General features: G+C 40.1%; 1 protein-coding gene across 1 annotated transcript in view; it reads right to left on the bottom strand.

The window, feature by feature from the left end:
- CUNH10orf67 (chromosome unknown C10orf67 homolog) overlaps positions 1-24,590 on the bottom strand; it is a 156,539-nt gene that overhangs the window by 19,104 nt on the left and 112,845 nt on the right. The window contains exons 7-9 of the mRNA XM_023758550.1: positions 15,934-16,078; positions 14,748-14,806; positions 7,819-7,884 (exon numbers count right to left, since the gene is read on the bottom strand). Coding sequence (XP_023614318.1) covers positions 7,819-7,884; positions 14,748-14,806; positions 15,934-16,078 — 270 coding nt within the window. The remainder of the gene's footprint in view (positions 1-7,818; positions 7,885-14,747; positions 14,807-15,933; positions 16,079-24,590) is intronic.

Below are 24,590 nucleotides of genomic sequence, written 5' to 3'. Positions count from 1 at the left end.
CAGTTGACTAGCCTTCCTACAAAGTGAAAGTATTTTTAGAAGACAATGCTTTTTCTCAACCCCTGGCCTCTCTCTACCTGTTGTCTCACTCCTCCGCTGGCTATGAGCAGTGAGCCATCTGCCTGGGAGTTGGCATGAGATGCCCAGATCTTTCTGTGCCCAGTGGAGCAAAGACGACACAGGCGCAGGGTTCTGCTCAGCCCCTCCGTGCCTTGCGTGTTAGGGAGGCAGCTCTGCCCCCTGTGGGAGCAGGAGGAAGGACATGGGAACATGTGCAGAAAAAAACGGAGTATGGGAATCAAACATGCAGGCGGAGAGACTCTTCATGAAGTGCTGGGCGTTGGCTCGGTGACTCACCGAGTGACTTCTAAGTTTCCTGAGAGCCAGTGTGGAGAAGGAGCCTTGACCAGTTACACAATTCACAGTGCTCACAGGAAGGATCAATTGCTCAGAGAAAGACAACCGGTCCCATAACTAAGGGCAGAAGAAAGTTCCCCAAAAGACCACATAAAGGGAGGCATTGTGTAATGCCACGAGCAGTGCCTCAGCAACGTCCTCATAACAAGCCAACGTCGAACTGAACATCACAGAGCTACTTCTGGACATGCCCTTTATGTAGATGAATTGTACTGCCGCAGACCCAGCAAAAGCAATTCTGATCATTGGGGAAGGGGGCTGTGCAAACAGATGGCAATAGCAGCTAATTCTTGCACGCACGCCTCTGATAGTGTGAGCCAGTCCCAGGTGTCTATTTAGAATACTACTAGCAAGCACTCTGAATACTTGCTTGTCCTTGAGGGAAGCTTTGTTAAGCTTCTGATAGTCATTGGGCAGTAATGAGTTAGAGATTATACAGTCTAGAAAGTGCTTGGCATATAGACTCTCCAAATCTTGCTAATTTAATAGAGATCTACGAAGCCTTACTGACTAAGTTAAATAAGCCACTGAGCTGGGGATAGCGGTGGCATCTTCTTGGGTAAGTTAAGGGACCTAACAAAGACATACTGGTGCTGAGAAAAGCACCCAGAGCCCCTGCCCAGATGTGTGCAGGGAGTCAGGAGAATCAGGTGTGTTGAGACTGGCGACCTTGTTGATGCTGGGTGTGAGGTGTGACTACGGTTTCGCTATTGCTAACAGCACAGGAGCCCCTGTGCAGAAGAAGGTGTCACAGGACGTGGCCACTGGAGCAGTTCTTACCTCATGGTGCTTTTTCTTTAAAGACTTCCTTGAAGTCTTCTCTCTTTTTGTCTTAGACCCTGAAGTGGTGGGAAAAGAAGCTGGCTTGATCCTGTGTTGTGAGGGCCATGGCGAGAACGTGAGCTCCTTCCCCTTCAATGATCTTGCGCTCTGGCACACAAAAAGAACCAACTCTGTTATTCTCACTTCCTTCTTCGGATTCGTGTCCCTTTATTTTCTTCCCTTGCCCTGAGCTGAAGTAGCAGAGTGCAAGTGTTCAGTCCCAAAGGGCCTGGATCTGTTCTTGCTCCCAGTCCCGCAATCCCCCTCCAGGCCTAATTTAACTTGCAAATTAATGCTAGTGTACAAAGAATAACATACCTTCAGATCAATGGTTTCTGGAGTCACCTGGAAAAGGAGTGGGGTATGGTGGTAGCTTGAGGATTGTATCTTAGTAAGAAGGCAGGGGAATAGAAGGCAGGAGTGAAGGGACAGGAATGTGGAGACAAGCCATTGAGCCTGAGCATCAGTACGCCAGGATGACACCTTTCACTTATGCCAGGCTCGCTTTCTTCACTGATTACACTGAAGTCTCCTGGCCTCCCATTCACACTTCTTGGCTCACTGATAAGCATCTTCTCTTTCAAACTCAAGATGCCAAAACAAGAGAAGCACAGAATAAAAGAAAAAAAACTTAAATGCAAACCTTGCCACTGACGATGTCCCACTTTTTTCTCATTTCCATTTCTTCTTTATGTTTACTAACCTGTGAAATGAAAGGCCCATGTCATTTGGTATTGTTTGCAAAGATTAAAAGGGAGAATTTTCTATAAAACTACCTTTAGCAATGAAAGAGTAGCATCCTAAACCATGTGACTGCCAAAGCTATTATGGGAAAATAAGTTACAATGCTGAATATGATTTAGAAGAGAAAATAAATTTGTACCTAGGAAGAAAAGCATTTTAAAAAGTGAACAGAAATAGACAAAATTGGAAGTATTTATAATCATTAGCATTTATCCATGGCTTCAAGCATAATAGAGATTATAGAGAAACATGCACTGTTTGCTGGTATGGTAATAATTTGTTTCATATGTTATTAAACTAGCTATAGAGCTCAGGCCTTACAAGATTTTTTTGAGAAAATTCAGATAATTTAATAGTCAAACTTCAATAATGTAATGAACGTGACTTTATTTGTTTTAATTATTATTCTTTTAAATCCTCACCTGAGGATATGTTTATTGATTTTAGAGAGAGAGGGATGGGGAGAGAGAGAGAGAAAAAAATATTGATGTGAGAGAGAAACATGGGTCAGTTACCTCCCATGTGCACCATGACTGGGGATCAAACCCGAAACTTAGGTATGTGCCCTGACCAGGAATTGAGCCTGCAACCTGTAGTTGTAGGGGATGATGCTCCAATCAACTGAGCCACCCGGCCGGGCAATATGAATGCAATTTTAATTCAGAAAGTCTAGAGACCCTCATTTAGTAGTTTGCAAAACTAAAGCATTGAGTTAACTTAATGGAATTTGAAGGTTGTTGCAGAAGTATCTGTACTTCTACATGAATTTAGCACCAAACACACCTTTGTGTGCTTGCATCCAACTGTGATGAGCCCATGAATGCCGAGTTGGTGGAGGCCCTTTGTGCTGAACAAGATATCAACCAAAATGAAACGGATGAAAACAAGAAACTAGGGGAATGGGTAGCCTCTGTAAAATCAACAGAGAGGAAGAACCCCGAAAAGTGGCTGGTTGCAGTTGTGTGGTGGTTAAGGACTTTGGCAGTCTCAGGCAAAGGATGTCATTGAGGTGTACTTCCACGCAAGAAATGAATACATAAACTTGGATTTTGTTTCTCAAAAAAAAAAAAGTCAATTTTAATTTCTAGGCATTAAAGGCATTTTATTAATATTTTTTAAAATTGAGGTGTAATTGACACATAACCTTGCATTAATTGTTGTACATCAATATTTGTATTTATTGAAAAATCATCACCACAAAAAGTCTAGTTAATATCGATCACTACACAGTTATATATTTTTTTCCTGTAGGAACTTTTAAGATCTACTTTCTTATCAACTTTTAAATATATAATACAGTGGGGATGCTTTACATCCTCATGACTTATTTATTTGTAACTTTAAGTTCATACCTTTGATTACCTTTACCCACTTAGCCCACCCTCACCTCCCACCTCTGGCTACCACCAATCTCTGAATTTATGAGTTTGGTTTTTTGTTTTTATTTTAGATTACACACAAAGTGAGATCATATAGTATTTGTCTTCCTCTGACATTTCACTTTGCATAATTTCCTCAAAGTCCATCCATGTTGTCACAAATGTCAAAAGATATATTATTAATGCATGCTTCAATAATACAAGTTTTAATAATATGAATTTGTAAGTATTGCCAGTGATCTGAATCTGAGTAATCTTATTATGAAAGTAAACAATGATGAAAAATACCTCTAACCATTAATTTCATTGGTGTCTAAACATCAGCTATAATGTATTTTCAAAGATATTTCTTCCCTCATGGACACAGTCAATAGGATGGTGAAGGCCTGGGGTTGGTGAGGGCTAGAAGGGCCAATGGGGGGGATATGTAATACTTTCAACAATAAAGATTTTATAAAAACTATCTCTTCCCTATTGATAGATCAGAATTCAATAAAATGTAATTCTGTCTCATGACATCTTGGGGTCTGGGAAGATAGTAACTGATGTCTGTGAAGAACTGTGTTAGGTTATCTCAGTGGGTTTAAATTCAAGGCTAATGCTATAATTAACTTCCATGATAATGGTTTAAAAATAAATCCTAAAATATAGAAAGCTGGAGGCATTACACTTCTTGATGTCAAACCATATTATAAAGCACAGTAATTAAAACAGTATTGCTCAGTGGTTAGAGTGTTGGCCAGAGCACTGAAGGATCACAGGTTTAATTCCCAGTCAAGGGCAAACAGTCTCAGGTTTGGGTAACAGGTTTGGTCCCAACCCTAAGTGAGGGAGAGTGGGGGAGATAACCGGTCCATGTGTCTCTCTCACATTGATGTTTCTCTCTCTCTCTCTCTCTCTCTCTCTCTCTCTCTCTCACTCACACACACAAACAAACAAACAAACAAAAAAAACAGTATAGTGCTAGCATAAAAAACAGACATGTAGACCAATGGAACAGAAGCAAAAGCCCAGAAATAAACCCATATATGTGTAGTCAACAAATATTTGATAAAGTAGCCAAGAATACTCAATGAAGAAAATGCTCTTCAATAAATAGTGCTGGGAAAATTGGATATTTACATTTAAAAGAATGAAACTAAACCCGTACTTTATACTACTCAAAAAATTAAATTGAATGAATGAAAGACTTAAATGTAAGACTGGAAACCATAAAACTCCTAGAAGAAGACATTGAGAAAAATCTTTTTGACATGGGTGTTAGTAATAATTTTTTTATATGATGCTCAAAACACAACAAAAGCAAAAATAAACAAGTAGGACTATATCAAACAAAAAAGCTTCTGCATAGCAAAAGAAACAACAAAATGAAAAAGCATCTATAGGCTAGGAGAAAACATTTGGAAATTATCTACACCAATAAAAGACAAACATGCAAATTGACCATACCTTTGCTATGCCTTAAGCCATGCCCACCAGCCAATCAGAGCAACTATATGCAAATTAACAACTGTTGATACCACAAAAGAATTTAGTGAAATATATTTTGTTTCTGAATATGAGAAAAACAGATCCCAATATGATTAAAGAAAAAAATTAAATGTCTAATGCTAAAGGGAAAACGAATAGTTCACAATAAACAGGTACAAAGACAAAAAATTAAAAATAGAACTACCATGTGACCCAGAAATTCTGGGTATTTATCTAAAGGAATAAAAAAGCACTAACTTGAAAAGGTATGTGCACTACCATGTTCACTGAAGTATTAGTTACAATAGCCAAGATATAAGTAACCTAAGTGTCCATCAATAGACAAATGGATAAAGATGATATGGTATATATATAATGGAATATTACTCAGCCATAAAAAAGAATGAAATCTTGCCATTTGTGACAACATGGATGAAATTTAAGGTCATTATGCCAAGTGAAATAAATCAGACAGAAAAAAAATCGCATATTATCTTATTTATAGTAAAATCTAAAAAGAAAACCAAAACCCCACACTTCATAGCCCAGCAGACATGGCACAGTGGTTGAGTGTCTGCCTATGAACCAGGAGGTTACAGTTCAATTACCGGTCAGGGCACATGCCCGAGTTTCAGGCTTGATCCCCGATGGGGGGCCTGCAAGAGGCAGCCAATCAATGATTCTCTCTCACCATTGATATTTCTATCTCCCCCTGTCCCTTCCTCTCTGAAATCAAGAAATATATTAAAAAAAAAACACATAAATGACCTCATAACCTCATAGATACAAGGAGCAGATTGGTGGTTGCCAGAGGCAAGGAATGGAGGGGCGAAATGGTGAGGGTGGTCAACAGGTACAAACTTCCAGTTATAAAACAAAGTAAGTCCTGGGGATGTGAGGTTCAGCATGGTGATTATAGTTAACGACACTGTATTATATATTTAAAGTTGCTAAGAGAATAAATCTTAAATGTTCTCATCATGAAACGAAGTTTATAACTGTATGGCGATTGATGTTAACGAAACTCATCCTGGTAATATTTTGCAATATATACATATATTGAATCATTTCGTTGTACACCTAAAATACAATGTTATATGACAATTATATTTAAAAGTAAAAGAATGCCACTAAGCGTAGGCATCTTAGGAAAATATATCATTTTTTCATATGCTTCCCTTAAAGCCAATCTAAGGATACAATTGCTCTATATTTTATTGCTTACCTATACTTTTTACTACCAGCTCTATGACTTTTAAAACGAGGCTTTAACTAGGCCAGAAAATAAACTGTATAGGCAAGCATGGAACAAAAACCCTTCAGTGAGAATTTTTTTAAGTTTTACAAACTGACTCTGGTCCCTCTACCTTCTCCCACTCCTCCATCTGGGAGCAATCACAAACCTTCATTTCTGGAAAAAAGCACTCTGGCAAGAAACAAAGGAAGCCCAAGTAGCCACAAAGCCAGCCTCCCTCCTGGTGAATAACAGAATGCCTGGTGGGGGGCGAGGGGTGCCAAACAGTGACCTTGCTGGGCCCAACGGTATGCCATGGAAAGCTTGGTTGTAAGAGGAACCTTAAGCTTACTGCCTCCACTGAAAACATGGACCCCAATCTAGTTTTGAGGGGCTGTGGCTCTTATGCTGTTGTGGGGTTTGTGATAAAAGATCTTGCTGCTTGGCAACAAGCGGGTGCTCAACAAACTTCTAAACAACGAAATAAAAGGTGATTGGTTCCCCTGGGGGCAACAGAATAGCACCGGTTAACCGCATACAGTTCAAATAAGGAGGAAAAGCGATTCAAAAACTATGGGGACTGTTCTTAATACAGGCACAAACTTCCTGATTGAGTAGTTAAATTTCTTGTCTAACATTGCTAACAAACGGGCAATATAACCTTTGCTTCCCACTCTATAATAGCACTTTCCATTTCAATGACAACATTTAGTTGTTTTCAGAAACAACTCCTGGACTTTGGAAAGAAGAGGTGGGGTGGGGCAGAAGAGATTCACCAAGTATAGGCAAATAATTAAGCCACTTTTCATATGCAGGTATTTAAAGGTAAAGAGTTCAAAATAACATATTTGTTAATACATGGTGTCTGTGACTAGCTAACCATCATTTTTTTTTTTCCTTTGCCTGCATTCACAAGTTGGTTTCATAGAAGGCTGTATTGTAGTCCGGGAGCATTGTTTTGCATTAATTTCTATGACAAGGAACCCAAAACACATGGTGCCGAGAGTAACAAAACAGAGTTAGGAAAACAGTCATGACTTGGCACAAAGTGTGACAAGCTGTAAAAAGAGGCATGTTTCAATATCTGAAGTGGTGTGGATTTCCTATGAACAACCTTTTCTCTTCTAAACAGTATCATATTCTTTTCAGGCACATTTAGAACGCAAGTCAAGCTGTGTTTTATTTTTGATTATAATAAACACAGTCAGCTTACTGCAACAAAGACGTACTAGTGGTGATCAGTTGAAAGCCAAAGTACAACCCCATAAGCTGGGTGGGGGGTAGAATGGGGGAGCCCGGGGGTGGGTAGTCAACTGATAAAATAAAAGACCAGCCGTCTGGAAAGTTCTCTTAAAAGAACATAAAAAGGCAGTGTTTTCTTATGAAACTAACACAGAATGCCAAAATATCTAACTTGGCTCTTTTTTTGTCACTTAGGGCAATTTGTAACTAAAAATAGAAAATCCTTCAAAATACTGGGCTCTCCATAATAAAATTTAAAAATTTCATACACTACTTTAAATTATAATACTATTTCTTATGTAAAACTCTTCTACATAGTAAGTATATTTGTTATAATACTTCTCAAATGATCATTTTAAAATGTTTATAATTATGCATGCACTTAGATTATTGATAAAGGGAAAACGAATAGTTCACAATAAACAGGTACAAAGACAGTTTATAAAACTCTCATGATTAAATTAAATTCCTGAATTCATATTTATTAGGAAATAATGTAAATCACCTTACCATTTCTTGAACTAACACTTTTTCAGCATTAAGTTCAGCCTTTAATTTATCTCTACCTTCAGTTAACTGAAAGAGAAGAACATTACATTTTGATTATAAAAACAGACCACAAAAGAATTTAGTGAAATATATTTTGTTTCTGAATATGAGAAAAACAGATTCCAATATGATTAAAGAAAAAAATTAAATGTCTAATGCTAAGTGAAATAAGCCAATCATAGAAAGACAAATACCATATGATTTCACTTATATGTGGAATCTAATGAACAAAATAAACTAACAAATAAAATAGAAACAGATTCATAGCTGTCAGAGAGAAGAGGGTAGGAGGTCTAGGTGAGAAAGGTGAAGGAATTAGAAAAAAACATACAACCTCATAGACAAATAACAGTATGGTGATGACCAGAGGGAAATGGGGGTGGGAGAGGCAGGAGAGAGTAAAGGGGGGATAAATGGTGATGGAAAGAGACATGACTTGGGATGGTGAACACACAACACAATATACATGATGTATTATAGAACTGTACACCTGAAATCTGTATAATTTTATTAACCAATATAACCCCAACAAATTCAATAAAAAAATTAAATGTCTACAGATTATCATGTACTAATAACATACTACCATATAATTATTACTAGACACCCAGTGCACAAAAATCGTGTGGGGCGGGGGGCGGAGATGGAGTCCTTCAGCCCAGCTTGCACCCTCTCCAATCTGGGACCACTCGGGGGATGTCCGGCTGCTGATTTAGGCCCGATCAGTGCAGGATTGAGGCTAAACCAGCAGTTGGACATTCCTCTTGCAATCCGGGACTGCTGGCTCCTAACTGCTCACCTGCCTGCCTGCCTGATTGCCCCTAACCACTCTGCCTGCCAGCCTGATGCCCCTAACTGCTCTCCCTGCCAGCCTGATCTCCCTAACTGCTCTCCCCTGCCGGCCTGATCGCCCCTAACCACCTCTGCTTCAGCCCCACCACTATGGCTGTGTCTGGAAGGACATCTGGAAGGTGGTCTGGAAAATGTCTGGTCTAATTAGCATATTACCCTTTTATTAGTATAGATACTTTTATCATATAAGAAAGCAAAATATACACAGAAATTTTCAATTTATTTACAACCTTCTTCATCTCCAAAAATGTGATGTCAATACATAATAAAGCAAATCTTAATTAGTCAAAAAGAGTGATTTACTCTTTCTATAACCCACTTCTTATTTTAGGTTTTTGTGAGATATATATATTAGAGGCCCGATGCACAAAATTCACGCAAGAGTAGGCCTTCCTTCCCCCAGCAGCCAGCACCCAGGACTCGGGCTTCCCTCGCAGCCCTGGCTTCATCTGGAAGGTCATCTGGAAGGACTAATTACCATATTATGCTTTTAATATATATATATATATATATATATATATATATATATATATAGCCATATTTCATACCAATTAAAAACAGCCAGTGTGGCTCAGTGGTTGAGTGTCAACCTATGAACCAGGAGGTCACGGTTCTATTACCGGTCCAAGCACATGCCAGGGAGTGGGTTTGATCCCCAGTGTGGGGCATGCAGAAGGCAGCCAATCAATGATTCTCTCTCATCATTGATGTTTCTATCTCTCTCTCCCTCTCCCTTCCTCTCTGAAATCAATCAAAATATATTTAAAAACAAAAAAGAAAGAGAGCAAGAAACATTGATGTGAGAGAGACACATAAATTCGTTGCCTCCCGCATGAGCCTGGACCGAGCCTGGGATCGAACCTGAAACCCTTCAGTGTGCAGGCTGACCACTGGTTTTGATATCCGTTCAAGTCAATTAATTCATATATTCACTAATTTAATAAACATGTAGGGGACACCCTTTAGATACCTAACATTTTGTTTGGCTATGGAAGTATAAAAATGAGCTAGAGCAGATCCCTTCCCCTGCAGTAGCCAGTATGGTAGGAGAGTAATGTGAAATCACTATAGAACATAAAGACAAATGTTACATCAAATCTTCAGGTAGTCGAAAAGCAATAAAAATCCACATAACACAGCAACCGTAATTATAATAAGGTCTGTTATTCCAGGTTTTAACTTCACAAGAGTAGTACCATCGACAAGGGTCTTGAAGAAGATGCAGAAATTCAACAAGCTGGAGAAGGAGGAAGGTGGAGGAAACAGCCAACAAAACAGCGGTGTAGACAGAGGGAAGCATCGAGTAAGGGAGGAATTGGGAAACCTTTGGTGTTATATGACTTAGGTGCTTACACAGAGGAATGGCAGGAAATGAAGGCAGAAGGAGATTCAGAGTTATATTATGAGGGGCCTTGCTCGCCACAGTTAGGAGGGGAAGGCAGAATGATGTAATGAATAGTAGTTGGTTCAAGTCAAAGCCCTGCTTCTTACTTCTGTGTGAGTAAGTTAATTCTCCACTTTAAGCTTTAATTGTCTCATATAATAAAGAGTTATTGTGGGAGGAATTAGAGATAGCAAATATGAAAGTGCTTAGTTGTTGCTGATATTAAAAATCACTCAGTACATTTTAGGGTAGGCTGGTTTTATACTGAAGGTGATGGGAAACCATTGAGGGTTTTAGCACATTAGATTAGGGTACTGGGTAACTACGGCAGTAGAGAATGACCCTAGTCAAATTGACCCCTCTTCCTTCCTCCCTCCCTCCCTCCCTCCCTCCCTCCCTCCCTCCCTCCCTTCTTCCCTCTCTTCCTCTCTCTTTAAAATCAATAAACAAATTTTGCAAAAAAGAAATTGAGGATGAGGACAGAGTTAAAATTAAGGAGGTGGCATTTAGGGAAAATCTAAAGCAGGAAAGAAAGGTTTAGAAGTCACTGGTAAACAGGTGTGCCGTTATGGGAGCATCTGAGGTCAGCCAGAGAAAAAAGAATAAAACCAAGGCCCCAAGAATAGTATTTCAGGGGAGACGGAGGGAGAGAAGCTTCTGACAGACATTGCTTAGAAAAGGATGAAGAAGTGTGTGAAAGGTCAGAAGCAAGCATTACTGCAGAAGACACCTGTGATGTGAGGCATAGTTCTGTCACCTACAGTAGAAAATTCAAGAAGGAAAAAGATGGGAAAGGATTAAGGGCAATACGGATCTCATCGTAACCCAATCAACAGGACAACTAGCATCAGGGGAGAGGAGAAGAGGCTGGTTTTCTTTGAAATGATATTTAAATGATATTTAAATGGCAATGGCTTTGGAAGGCACAAGAGAGAAAAAGACTGATGAAGAAAGGTCCCAGAAGAGAATAAAGAAGAGATGGAGTCAGGCCAACAGGTGGCAGGAGGAATCCAGGAAAAGAAGAATGTCCCCTCTTCTGAGGACAATGAGTAAAGGTAAGCTAAGTGACAGAGTAAGAGAGAGCCAAGGAGGAAAACAAATCCAAATGTCCATCATGTTGTCTGTGCGTTCCGGAGTAGTGCAGGGAAATGGAGTGCTGGAATTGAGAAAAGTTGTGAAAATTGGAAGAGCTGTAGTAGGTAGGTAGTAAGAAAGGGTACTAGTCAGATCCATGCGAAATGATAGACAGAGGAAGGGTGAAGCTACTCTGGATTAAAACCTCATATATTGCCCTAACCGGTTTGGCTCAGCAGATAGTGTGTCGGCCTGCGGACTCAAGGATTCCAGGTTCGATTCCGGTCAAGGGCATGTACCTTGATTGTGGGCACATCCCCAGTGGGGAGTGTGCAGGAGACAGCTGATCTATGTTTCTCTCTCATCGATGTTTCTAACTCTCTATCCCTCTCCCTTCCTCTCTGTAAAAAATCAATAAAATATATTTAAAACAAAAACAAAAAAACCTCATATATTTGCAATGTTGCCCAAAGGCAAGGATCGGGTTGTCTCCAGTAGCACAGGGCAGTCCCCAAACAGGGCTGGGAACCATGGGGACTGGCAAGATGAGAGGCTCAGGAGGGAGGTAAGGGGTGCAGTTGAAGATGTGGGGGTAGACATCAGACTTAGAAAAAATAAAAGAATGAGAAAGGTGAAAGGCAAAGATTTTCTGTTGAGTCTTCATAACTTAGCCTGAAGAGAAGTGTCACCAAGTTTCCAGTGGGTGTCAATTACCAGCCAACACCAAGGACATTGACCCCAATCCTGCCTGCCCCCTGTGATCTCTCCTCATCAATGATCTCCTCTTTATTGTTCTTTTACCCTCATTCTCCTTTCCATTGACATTATTTAAAGATACTCCTTCAACCCCCTGTTGCCCTCCAACAACTCCCCACCACTCCCTGGCCGTCCACAGCCAAACTTCGAGAGAGTGTCTGTGCTCACTGCCTCCCTTTAGCACTCACCTCTCTTCCCAGCTGCTTCTGCCATTCCAGGAAAATGACTCTCGCTAACACGACCAGGGTCATCTTGTTACCAAAGCTAAATGGCCCAGTCTTCCCTGTTAGCCTTTAGCAGCCCTGGCTTCTTAAGCAGCATTTGACACCCTGGGAGTGTGTCCTTCCTTTTTGAGAATTTCTTGATGGCTTCTGAAGTGCCCTCTCCTGCTTCTCCCCCTGCTGTGCCACCCTGTTCTCATTTTCATCTAAATGCTATCCAGCCTTAACTCCTCCCTCTCCTTTATCATTTCACCTCCAACCTTACCCGTGACCAGAGCCATGGCTGCCGAATCATCTTTTGAGTGCATCCCTTCCCATGATCCCCATGTCACTGTCCTCATTTTGTTTCAGGATCGTATAGTTTCCATGCTTTCTCCAAGTAACTCTTAACTCATCTCTCTCGCTCTGGATTTTCCTCCTTCCCATGTGTTTTCTTAAGGAAACACACATCGGATACTGCCCCAATGTTCAGAGCCCCCCAGTGCACAAGGAAGGTCATTCAAACCTCTTGGAATGAATCATAATCCTCTACCATGTGCCCTGCTCCTCAACACCCCTTATTCTCTGGTGCCCTTCAGCTATTGCAAACCACACACATTTACTTCCCTTTGGCATGTTTCTTACCCTGGCCACCTCCCCCTCATCCTTGCCTGGAATTCTAACCTCTCTTTCAGGAGTCAGCTCAGTGCCCTTCCTCCACCCTTCCCTGGCCTGTACTCCTCAGGCTGGGCGTGCCCACTGTGCACTCGGTGCCACCTGCCTCCTGAAGCCAATCACACCCTGGGCCGTAATCTCTGACTGCTGGTCTGTCTCCCTCCCAGAAAGAAATTCTTATTGTGGCCACAGCTGGAATACAGATTCAGCTGTTGTTAGATTATTGGAACTAAAACAGTGAAGCTACATAGTGGATAATTTTTAGCTCGGACAGGCGGTAAGAGGTCAGCCTCCCCAAGTTCAGTCCCGTTTTCAACTTGCATTTAATTGCAACCATGGCGAAAAAAGGGAGGTTTCCGAGCTGCCCTTTCCATTCCTCCATTTCCTGCGTACCTCTTCCCCACACCCCACACCCCAACTTCCCCTCTTCCTACCCCACCACAAATTCTCACCACATGGTCTCCCCAGATTCCTGCCTCATACCTAGCCATACCAAATCACAAACAGGCCCACAGACATCTCTCACTCATGATGCAATCACACTCTGATGTACCCGGCTCTTCTACCCTCTTACCTCCTGGAAAAATCAGCTCAAGTAAAAGAGTGTGAGACGGATGTGGAACTGTTTGCAAACCCTTCATAGAACCTTCCAGGCATCTCTTCTCTATGTGCAGACTTCTATTATAGTCCATATAGTCCTTATCTCTACGTGACAGGTAGACGAAATAGCTTTGGGAAACGTTTAAATGAACTGGGACGGTTCCCTTGTAGATTCTTAAGTGACATTGGCTAGCTGAGATTTTATTTTCCACCTTAGAGCTTGATGCCGAGATTAGACTTGTCTGTGTACAGACTCTGCTGGCTCTGTGAGAAGGGGATTTCGCCGCCACCACTGCAAACAGGGTGACGCACAAGAACAGGAAAGCACTTTGTGAAAACGTATGACAGATTCAGTTACCAGAGAAAATATCTCCCAAATCTGACCCGTCAGGGTGGCCATGTCTTTAAAATATAGTTTTTTTGAAGTAATTTTACCTAAAATATAAGAATACCCTAAACTGCAAAATCAGGTTGAAAACTGAACCTAAACGTAGGCCCATGAGCCCTGGAAATGGGGTTAATGTGATCGAAGAACTGTTAATTTTATCTAATTTTAATTAATTTTTAATTAGAAACTGATACTCGATTCAGTTCATAGAAAGCAGGTATGTTTATTTAGAATAATTCAGGGAGGTAAATCCACTTTTTCACCTGTAAATTCTGTAAATGTCATGGATTCTAAGCACATTCTCACGCTATGAAAGGCTCCAAGGGTGTTTGTGAGTAAGTGTGCCACACGCTGTGCTCAGCACTGGGACTGTGCCAGAGACCAAGAGCGCGCAGTCTCTGCCCTCGCGGGGCTAAGGTACCGCAGGGAAGACGGACCTCACAGAAAAGTGTTTCGGGGGCTGCAGGAGGGACAGGACATTGGGCTAAGAAAGCACAAAGCAGAGCCCCTGGCCTGGGTCCTGCTGCATTGAGTGCACTAGGAAATCTTGATCTGTATGACACCAAAGAATTCCCTGTTCTAAATGCAGATTTCCTGGGTAACGTAAGCCCAGTTAATTCATGTACCGAAAAATGAACATAAATCACCATCTGACCTGAGAATCTGACTGCTCACTCTCAACAATATAATTTTTCCACAGTCACATCTCTGCCCTCCCTGCCCTGTAAGTCTTCGATTCCTTACAATCAACAAGAGAGACTCTTAGTTATCCCAAATAAAAGGAGTATCTATACATTAATTCAATACCAAGACAGAATCCTTATTCATTACTAAGACCTTGCCCGAATAATGAGAAATCGCCTTGACATCACAGGACAAGTGGGGCACAGCGTTATTTCGCCAATTGAGCTGATATTTTCATTTAAAAGAGTCATTCATCAATGTAAAAAAGTTACAGTACCCTTTGAATGGTTTTCTGATCCTTTTCTACCGTCTCTTTCAGATTCATAATTTCATCTTCTATAAACAAAAAGAGAGAGAGACCAACCATGAAATTACACGTTTATGCCCTGTATTCAAACTTCCTGCTTCCAGGCAGGCTGAACACCACTGGCAGGCATGGTGGACGCAAGTCCTGGCAGGACTGTGACCTTCACAACTGCCCTTGACACTCACAGCCTTCTTCCTGCTGTTAAGAAGGCTGGTCAGATAGGGATTAAGAACTAAGTTCAACATCCAAGTGTGGCCGAGGGCTGAAAGCTTTTCATCAATACTCGCCATGGACACTTCTGCTGCTGGTCACAGCCTATACAAAGTGCTTCGGCAGGTGGCACGTTTTGACTCAGTCAGCACTACCAGGACCTAAAAGCGCACTATTACACCACATCAGAAGAAAAGCCAAACTACGCTGGCACAGTACAACTGTATATTTAAGAGATGTTGTAATAGAAATGATTGTATCCATATTTTGTGATTTCTTTATTGCTTACTCGTTACGTTTCATACTGCAGATGAAGAGCAACATTATATAATTAATATAAATACAAAGATAACAGTCAGTGAAAAAAAACTGCTTAAAGCAATATAACTTTGGAGGTTAAAATGAAACTCTCACCAATGTTTATGGTATGTAAAAAAAGGGGGATACAAATGAACATTTGTACTTAAAATCTGTACCAAAAATTGAAGATAATTAAGTAGTAAGTCAGAGCATATATTTCTGAAGGGCTAACCCTGTTTCTCCACAAGCCATAGCTCAATATGTATTTATAAGTTTTAAATTTTACATAACTAATTAAGCATAAGAAACAGAAATTGGCAAAGGTTTCTGTTTTATAACATTTCTAAGTGAAATAAAGCATGGATTAGCATATTTTTTCAAAGATCAATGCTTGGCTTGAAAGAAAAAACTTAGAAAAGCCCTGAGTTAAAATGACATGGCTCAGGAGTATAATTATAATATTTATATATATTCCCTGTCCCAAGCAAGAAATGCCATTTTAAATGAAAATCAAAGACGGCTATCAAACTGATCTTTCAAATGTAAATAACCAGACAAATGTGTGTTTGGAAAAGACAAACATAGCTATGAATTTTATAAAGTGCCCAATATGTAGATTTCCTGAAAAATGACTTTAAAATATTACCTAAAAATGCATTTTCTTTTAGATTGAGTTGGGCTACTTCTTCGAGTTCTGCAACGACTTGAAGCAGTCTCGCATTTTCCACTTTGTACTCCAAATGTTCCTTCGCTGAAGCTTTTTCAGAGTCGGCCTCTGTTGCCAAAGCTTCCTGAAAGATGGGGAATTCCATATTTGTAAGCAGGGAGCCAAGAATTTAAATATGCAGCACAAGACAAGACAGATACAGAAGAGCTATCATATAATTTTCTGAATTCTATTACACACTTACAATATGAATAGCAAAAAGGAAGGGGATTAAATAGAGCTTGCTGGAAGAAAGGCTGCAGTACATTCTGTACAAAGACCACAGCACATGGGGACATTTTATTGACAGGAATAATGCATATCATACTGTTTGTGTGCCCTCATCATTCAGGTCAATTCATTATGGAGGCTATGTCCGGGGAGGCAGCTGGGGCCCCTCACCCACATTTCCCCCTGTGTGTGTCTGAAGTGCTGTCTGCCTGTAACTAGGCAGGCCGGGGAGACCGTGGACGGGCAGCGGCAGGGGGTGGCAAAGTGCACCGTGAAGGAGGGAGGCTTGTTGCCTTTGTGGCATCTCCCAGTGTCAGTGCTGCCGGTGTCATGAGGAGCACATCACATGTCAAAGTGGTGACGTTTTCAGGCTGGGAGCCGCATGGAGTCCATCAGGCACTCGGATATCCACACAGTTGGTTTTCTGCTTGGTGGAGGAGCCACCCAGAGGCAATTCATATTCTGAACATTAACATGGCTTTGCATGCCTGTCACACTGGGGCTGTGCAGGCGTTTAATGCTATTGAAGACTTCGGTTTAAATCTCTATGCAAACAGTGATTACCTTGTAAGAAGGTTTCAGGATAACTTACAACAAAAGACTTTAAAGTTATAGTTTTAGTAAAGCAAACTCATTTACATTTTTATTATGTGAGTCTTTTGTTTAAATCTTGCCACGTCCATTATGGGAGAGGCTTTTTCTTACGCAATAGAAGCTTATTGGGACAGCGACTCTTCTTTTCTTCTTCTTCTTGTCTTGTTTCAAAGCTATTGGAGACATCTGAATATACTCGCTTACGGCTGTCTACATTTTACTGCCACACGTTATTTTTAAAATTAAGATGTAATGGATTGGGGAAGCTGGTGCAGAACTTTATGCTTCATGGTGGTAAAATATTAAACTGATTATGCCATCTCAAAATATTAAAGAGTATGCTTACAGGTCATTATAAAGAGATAGGAGGTTCTATATGCCTTGCTTCAAAATCGATAGACACTAGAAATACTTTTGAACTTTAAAGTAATCTTTAGATGAATTCTAACCTATCTTTCCATAGCAATGTCATGGCTGCAGATACACAAGAATAAGGTTTCGCCTCAAAACCAAAATCATTCCTCCCAATGTGCTGCTTTCCTTTTGGAATTGTATTTTTACTTAACTTTAGAGATACCTGGGAGTAAATTATTAAAATAGTTTCAAAAAATATTTTCCTCTGTGCTCATAATGGCCTAAAAGAAAAATAAGTGTGTATAATGTCTTGTATAACAATAATTTCTTACAAATGAAGCAACTTAGTGAAGTAGTTAGGTCAGAGTTAATATTTAAAATAATGTTAAGTTTTGCCTAAGCCCAATTACAAATCTTCATGAGTTTGATTCAAATTATTTGAGCTTGATTCATTCTTAATTAAATATCTAATAGTTATGTTTTCTTATTAGCGGGGAAATCCAGTTATTAATGTCTTGTCCCACAGTGTTAAATTTGAAATGATTACAGAATATATTTATAGACTAAAAAGGAATTTATTGATTTATGGTCTAAAAGGGTTTTTAAATAACAAACAAATAATATTTGCCTTGCTAGGCTTACACATACATTTCCTAACAGTGACAAAATACGAACATCCACAGTGGATTACTTGAGTGCCGTTACCATAAAATAAACAAGAACTATTTGAATTAATCAGGTGAAGTCTAAAATTTGTAACTGGCAGCAGCTAATATCTAAGTTCATTTTCTAAAAAATATTGTTTAAAAGTAGGAAACAAGGAAAACACATTTAACTCAGATTTATTTTCTCCACATAGCCATCTACAGCTCCTGTTCTTCTAAGGTTAACCTTTAGCTCTGTCCCCACCATCTGTTCACTGTAGGAACTGCAAGTAATTAACTATTCAGACTCTCACAGCAATGAGGACACTCATTAGCAAAATGAACAAAGGGATAGTTCTGGGCTGCCACGGTCATCTGTTACACTCTGAGTGGCAGGTTTTGTGATGGTGCTCCTTCTACCATCTGCCCACACCACTAGTTTTGGTTTACTTAAATCATGGGACTTATTTAAAATATGCTGCATTGATAAACAAGGGCTAGGAAGATCATTAAAAGGTGGTTAACTAGATGTTGCTAATTTAAAGCTATGTTGTAATAGATGAGAAATTGTGTGTGATTCATGACCATCTTGTAATTTTAAGTTTATAAAGGAACTTGCCAATTTAAAATGTTCCTATTATGTGAAAAGTAGGACTTCTGGTGGTGGCTTATGCACTATTTTGCTTGTAAACAGTCGCAAGATGTGCAGATTCGCGGTTCCCAGGGTTTTTAATTCTCAACTATTCTTGAAAGAATAGTTTCTGAAAACTAGTATACTCTAGTGCAGGGGTCCTCAAACTATGTCCCGAGGGCCACATGCAAATACAAATACTGTATTTGTTCCCGTTTTGTTTTTTTTACTTCAAAATAAGGTATGTGCAGTGTGCATAGGAATTTGTTCATAGTTTTTTTTTTAAACTATAGTCCGGCCCTCCAACGGTCTGAGGGACAGTGAACTGGCCCCCTGTTTAAAAAGTTTGAGGACCCCTGCTCTAGTGCCTTGCTACTCAAAGTGTAGTCCGTGGACCAGGAGCCGAAGCATTACCTGGGAGCTTATTGGAAATGCAGAATCTCAGGCCCCAGCCCAGCCCGACTATCAGAAGCTGTATGTTAACAATTGCTGCAGGTGGTCCATATGCACAATAAAGTCTGAGAAGTACTGTTTAGAGCACCGCATGTGCCTTCTCAGCAGTCTCCCTTCTGCCATGTTGGTGCCTCGATTCTGCAGGCTCCATGCACGCTCCTTGGACATCTCAATTTGATGCTGGGGGTGGAGTACGTTCTGATGCATGCCCAGGCTGCATGACAGTCACAGAGCAAAGCAGGTGCTTTCCAATGAGTGACAACCAGGAAAGTGGCATGCTGGGGCAGTGAAGCCCTGCAGAGCTGCCACTCTTGAATGACAGCTGTTTCAGAACTGTCAGCAACAAGCAGTTATGTTCACCTATGGGGGTGGTGCGGGTGCATGAGTGATGGCTGCACAGCTCATATGTGTTGGGGTAAGGAAAAAAAAGGAAAGGTCTTTTCAAAGAAACTTAATTGCAATTAAAACACATATGTGGCCGGGTGGGGTGGCTCACTGGTTGAGCATCGACCTATGAACCAGGAGGTCAGGGTTAGATTCCCAGTCAGGGCATATGCCTGGGTTGCGGGTTCCATCCCCAGTGTGGGGCATGCAGGTGGCAGCCAATCAATGATTCTCTCTCATCATTGATGCTTCTATCTCTCTACCTCTCTCTTCCTCTCTGAAATCAATAAAAAATATTTTTTCTTTATTGATTAAGGTATTACATATGTATTCATATCGTCCCATTGCCTCCCCTCCCCCCAGTCCTGCCCTCACCCTCACCCCCTGTTGTCTGCGTCCATTGGTTAGGCTTATATGCATGCATACACGTCCTTTGGTTGATCTCTCCCCCTTACCCCCAACCTCCCCTACCTTCCCTCTGAGGTTTGAGCATCTGATTGACGCTTCTCTGTCTCTGGATCTGTTTTTGTTTATTGCTTTATGTTGTTCCTTATAATACACAAATGAGTGAGATCATGTGATATTTATCTTTCTCTGACTGACTTATTTCACTTAGCGTAATGCTCTCTAGATCTATCCATGCTGTTGCAAATGGTATGAGTTCCTTCCTTTTTTACAGCAGTGTAGTATTCCATTGTATAGATGTACCACAGTTTTTTAATAAAAATATATTTAAAAAAAACACATATGCACATGCACACATATCTATGTACATGCACAAATACCCTGACAAACTGGCCTGCTTTAGTTTTCAAGGGGATTTACCAACGTACAGCTTGGCAACCTGGTAACTCTAAGGGCATGCAGTTAAGTCACAATGGTTTCCTACAGAACTAAACCTGAAAAGAAGCTCAGTCCTTGAATGAAGTTGTTCTCAGGAAAATTTAACATTAAGGACGTGTGACCTGGAGAGAGGAGGCTTCTGAACTTGAAGAGCTTCCTTTTCTAATTTTCACTTTGTTATAAATATTAATTAAACTAGCTGTTTATTAAACTTTCACTTTTCACTCTTCTAATACTACATTTTTGACAGATGTCTCTCAAAAACAGCCCTGGAGAGATATTAGGACTACTTATTAACTGTAAAGCTTTCTATGTGATTTGACTATCAGTAAGAATTAATTACAGTGTTTTCCCACTGTTTATTCAATTTGCTTGTTTTAATTTTATTTTTCAAGTTATTTTCATTTTGCTTTAGAACTTTCTAATTGTTTCTCTAAATTCTGTTTTCCAAATTTATTTTCAGATCCTTGGCAACTCAAGCTTTTTTATACCACTAGAGGGAGCAGGTGTATAAGATGAAATTTTAAATAAAAAGATGTATCATCTAGAATTTAAGTGGCATGGAGTTTTAGGAAAGCTAGTTTTTAGAGGATTATTTGAAAAGTATTTTTCCAGAGAGTTATTTTCTATAGTACGTGATCTGTTTTTGTGGCAGTTATTCCGTGTTCTTGAAATGCATACTAGTCCTGGTGAAGCTGGGAGAAACGTATGGACCCAGCTAATCAGATTTATCTCATCTTCCTCGAATCTGAGGGTGTTTACAGGAAAACGGATGTGGTCTCCTTGGGGGGAAATTGCAGAGGATTATCCAGCGTCTCTGGGATGCCAACCTGAGCCAAAGAACACCCTGCTGACAGGACAGCAGCGTGGAAACTCCCACCTCCTGTCCTCCTCACAAAGCCACCTCCATCCTTATCCAGAACATTCAGACAGACCAGGTAACCAGCTGACAACACTTAGAGATGTAAACACTCCCAGCTAGACCTCATGTTTTAGTGGAATGAGTTCAGTTAGGAAGTTGGGACCTTATCAACAGTCCAGAGGCCTGTTCAGTGCATTTCATGGAATGTCAACCAGAAGGGCACATACACTCAGCGCTTCCTCATAATGATAACTAGAATTCATAGGCTAATCTTTTTTTAAAGAACTCAAAGCAATTCATATCCAGTACAACAGGTATCCTTCTCATCACTTTCTCTTAGCCAGGCAGGTATCACTTTCCAGTTCACAAATGGAAAATAAATGAATCAAAATGGCCTTGCCAATTGATGCTGTACTTCTTTGGCCAAGGCAAAACTAAAAGCCGAAACCCAAACAGGTTTTTTTTAGCCTTTTATATTGAATAATTTTACCTAAAAAATAGGGGTAATATAGAACCATGAAAAGGTTCAGAAAAGTAAATGCAAAAACTGGATCTTCCTTCTCCTCCAAGGCCATCAGAACATGTAAAAAGACTTAATATTCAATTTTATTAGATCTGTGTTAATAACAACACTACATTACTTAGAAGATAATAATTTTTTTTTGTTTTTAGAGCATAAATAACTCTAATTGATTAAACAAAGCAAACACTCCTTCACCAACCTGAGCCAGTTAGTAAATAAAATCCTTTAGAAGGATGCACGTTCAATTCCTTGTCTCTTCTAACTTCAAAGTTTTAAGTGTGGAATTTAAGATTGTACTTAAAGGGACCACCAGCTCATAAGTGTTTCTTCCTAGTGATTTTACTTGTAACTTCTCATATTTTTATTAGTGTGTCAATATTTACATGTATATATACATGTGTAATATATTAATTATAATAATATACATTATAATAGAAATATACATTATCCTATATAATAAAAGGCTAATATGCAAATTGTTCCCTTGACCAGGAGTTTGACCAGGAGGTGGGGCCAGCCTTCCAACTGCCTGCGGCTCCTCCCACCGGCTGGCCCCGCCCCAAATTGCCCCTCCCCCGATTGGGAGGTGGGGCTGGCCAGCCAACCTCCTGCATCCCCTCCCCATGGACAGACTGGCTCGTTCGGCCCAGATTGGGGCAGGCTGGCTAGACCCCACCTGCGCACGAATTCATGCACTAGGCCTCTAGTAATAACATAATCATATACTAGTATATGTGTTTATACTAGAGGTCTGGTGCACAAAATTTGTACATGGCTAGGGTCCCTAGGCCTAGCCCTCCAGCAGCTGGCTTGGGCCTTCCTTCCGGCTGACAGCTGGGGCCTTCCTTTGTTCTGCCCTGCCCCCTAGTGGTCAGCACACATCAGGGATCGGTCTCCCAGTCTAACTCTTGCGGGGACAATTTGTATATTAGGCTTATGTGTATATATATATATATATATATATATATATAACAGCCTTTAATTCTTACTGTAGAGCACAGAGCTCCACTTCCTTCTGTAGGCTATGGATTCAGCTGGACCTTGGGCTCATATGCCATCTTTACCATTGACCAGCTGTGTGTCTAGTCACTAGACTCTAGTGGGAAGTTACTTAACCACCCTGTCTCTGCTTCCGCATTTGTAAACTGATCTGTGAGATGAGAAGAGGTACCACTTTACTCCATTCCATGTTCTTTCCTCCTTTGTCAAATATTAATTGACCAAAAAGGCAGGTTTATTTCTCTGCTCTCTATTCTGTTCCATTGATCTATATGTCTGTTGTTATGCCAGTACCATGCTGTTTTGAGTACTATGGCTTTGTAGTATAGCTTAATTATCAGGTAGTGTGATACCTCCAACTTTGTTTTTCTTTCTCAAGACTACTGAGGCCATTCCGGGTTTTTCATGGTTCTGTATAAATTTTTGAAATTTTTGTTCTAGATCTGTGAGCTATGCCATTGGTATTTTAATGGCAATTGTGTTGAATTTGTATATTGTTTTGGATAGTATGGACATTTTAATGGTGTTAATTTTTCCTATCCATGAATATGGTATATGCTTTTGCTTATTTGTATCTTCCTCAATTTCTTTCTTCAATATATTATAATTTTCAAGTACAGATCTTTTACCTGCTTGGCTAAATTTATTCCTGGTACCTTTTTGTTGCTGTTGTTGTTGCAATAGTAAGTGAGATTGTTTTCTTAATTTCTCTCTGTAATAGTTTATTATTGATGTATAAAAATGCCACTGATTTCTTTTTTAAAAAATTCTTTATTGTTGAAAGTATTACATATGTCTCCTTTTCCCCCACTGACTTCTCCCAGCTCACTCCTGCCAATTTCTGAATATTAATTTTATATCTTACTACTTTTCCAAATTCATTTATTAGGTCTAATAATTTTTGGTGGAGTCTCAGTCTCTTCAATAAATGGTGTTGGAAAAATTAGACCAAATACATGCAAAAAAAAAAATGAAACTAGACCACCAACTTATACCATACACAAGAATAAACTCAAATTGGACTAAAGACTGAAATATAAGTCACAAAACCATAAAAATCCTTGAAGAAACCATCGGCAGTAAAATCTCAGAAATTTCTCATAGCAATATTTTTGCAGATATATCTCCTTAGGCAAGGGAAACAAAAGAAAAAAATAAACAAATAGGACTATATCAAACTAAAAAGCTTTTGTACAGAAGAAGAAACCATCAACAAAATGAAAAGAGATCCCACTGAATGGGAGACCATATTTACCAATGACACATCTGATAAGGGGGTTAATTTCCAAGATGTATAAAAAACTTATACTACTCAACAAGACAAACAACCTCAAGAAGACAAACAACCAAATTAAAAAATGGGCAAAGGACCTGAATAGACACTTCTCCAAAGAGAACATACAGATGGCCAAGAGACATATGAAAAAATGCTCAACATCACTAATCATCAGAGAGATGCAAATTAAAACCACAATACAGTAAGACATCTCCTCATGCATGTCAGAATGGCTATCAATAAGTCAACAAACAAGCACTGACAAGAATGTGAAGAAAAGGGAACCCTCATACATTATTGGTGGGAATGCAGACTGGTGCAGCCACTGTGGAAAACAGTATGGCGTTTGCTCAAAAATTTTAAAATGGAATTGCCTTTTGATCCAGTGATCCCACTTCTGGAAATATATCCAAAGTAACCCAAAATACTAATTTGAAAGAATATATGTTCCCCTTATGTTCTTAGCAGCATTATTTAGTATAACTAGAGGCCTGGTGCATGAATTCGTGCATAGGTGGGATCTGGCCAGCCCACCCTGATCTGGGGTGCAGCGGGGGGGGGGGGGGCGGCCAAGGTGGGGCACCCCGGGGGGGGGGGCGGTGGGGAATGGCCCCCTGGCCCCCCCCCCCCTGGGAAGGGGAAAATTTTGATATTAACCTTTTTTTATTTATTAAAACCCCAAAATTGAGCTCTCCCCCAGTGCCCCACAATAAAGAGAGGGGGGTGGGAGAGTGTGGGTACTTTTTCCCACAAAAAATAACTTCCCTTAAAAAAGAAAATCTTTACCTTTTGGACACACGGAT

The sequence above is a fragment of the Myotis lucifugus genome, unplaced genomic scaffold, assembly GCF_000147115.1.
Source record: "Myotis lucifugus unplaced genomic scaffold, Myoluc2.0 scaffold_132, whole genome shotgun sequence".
NCBI classification, from domain to species: Eukaryota; Metazoa; Chordata; class Mammalia; order Chiroptera; family Vespertilionidae; genus Myotis; species Myotis lucifugus.
Note: the sequence above shows the minus strand (reverse complement) of the source record. Positions and strands in the feature narration are given on the sequence as shown.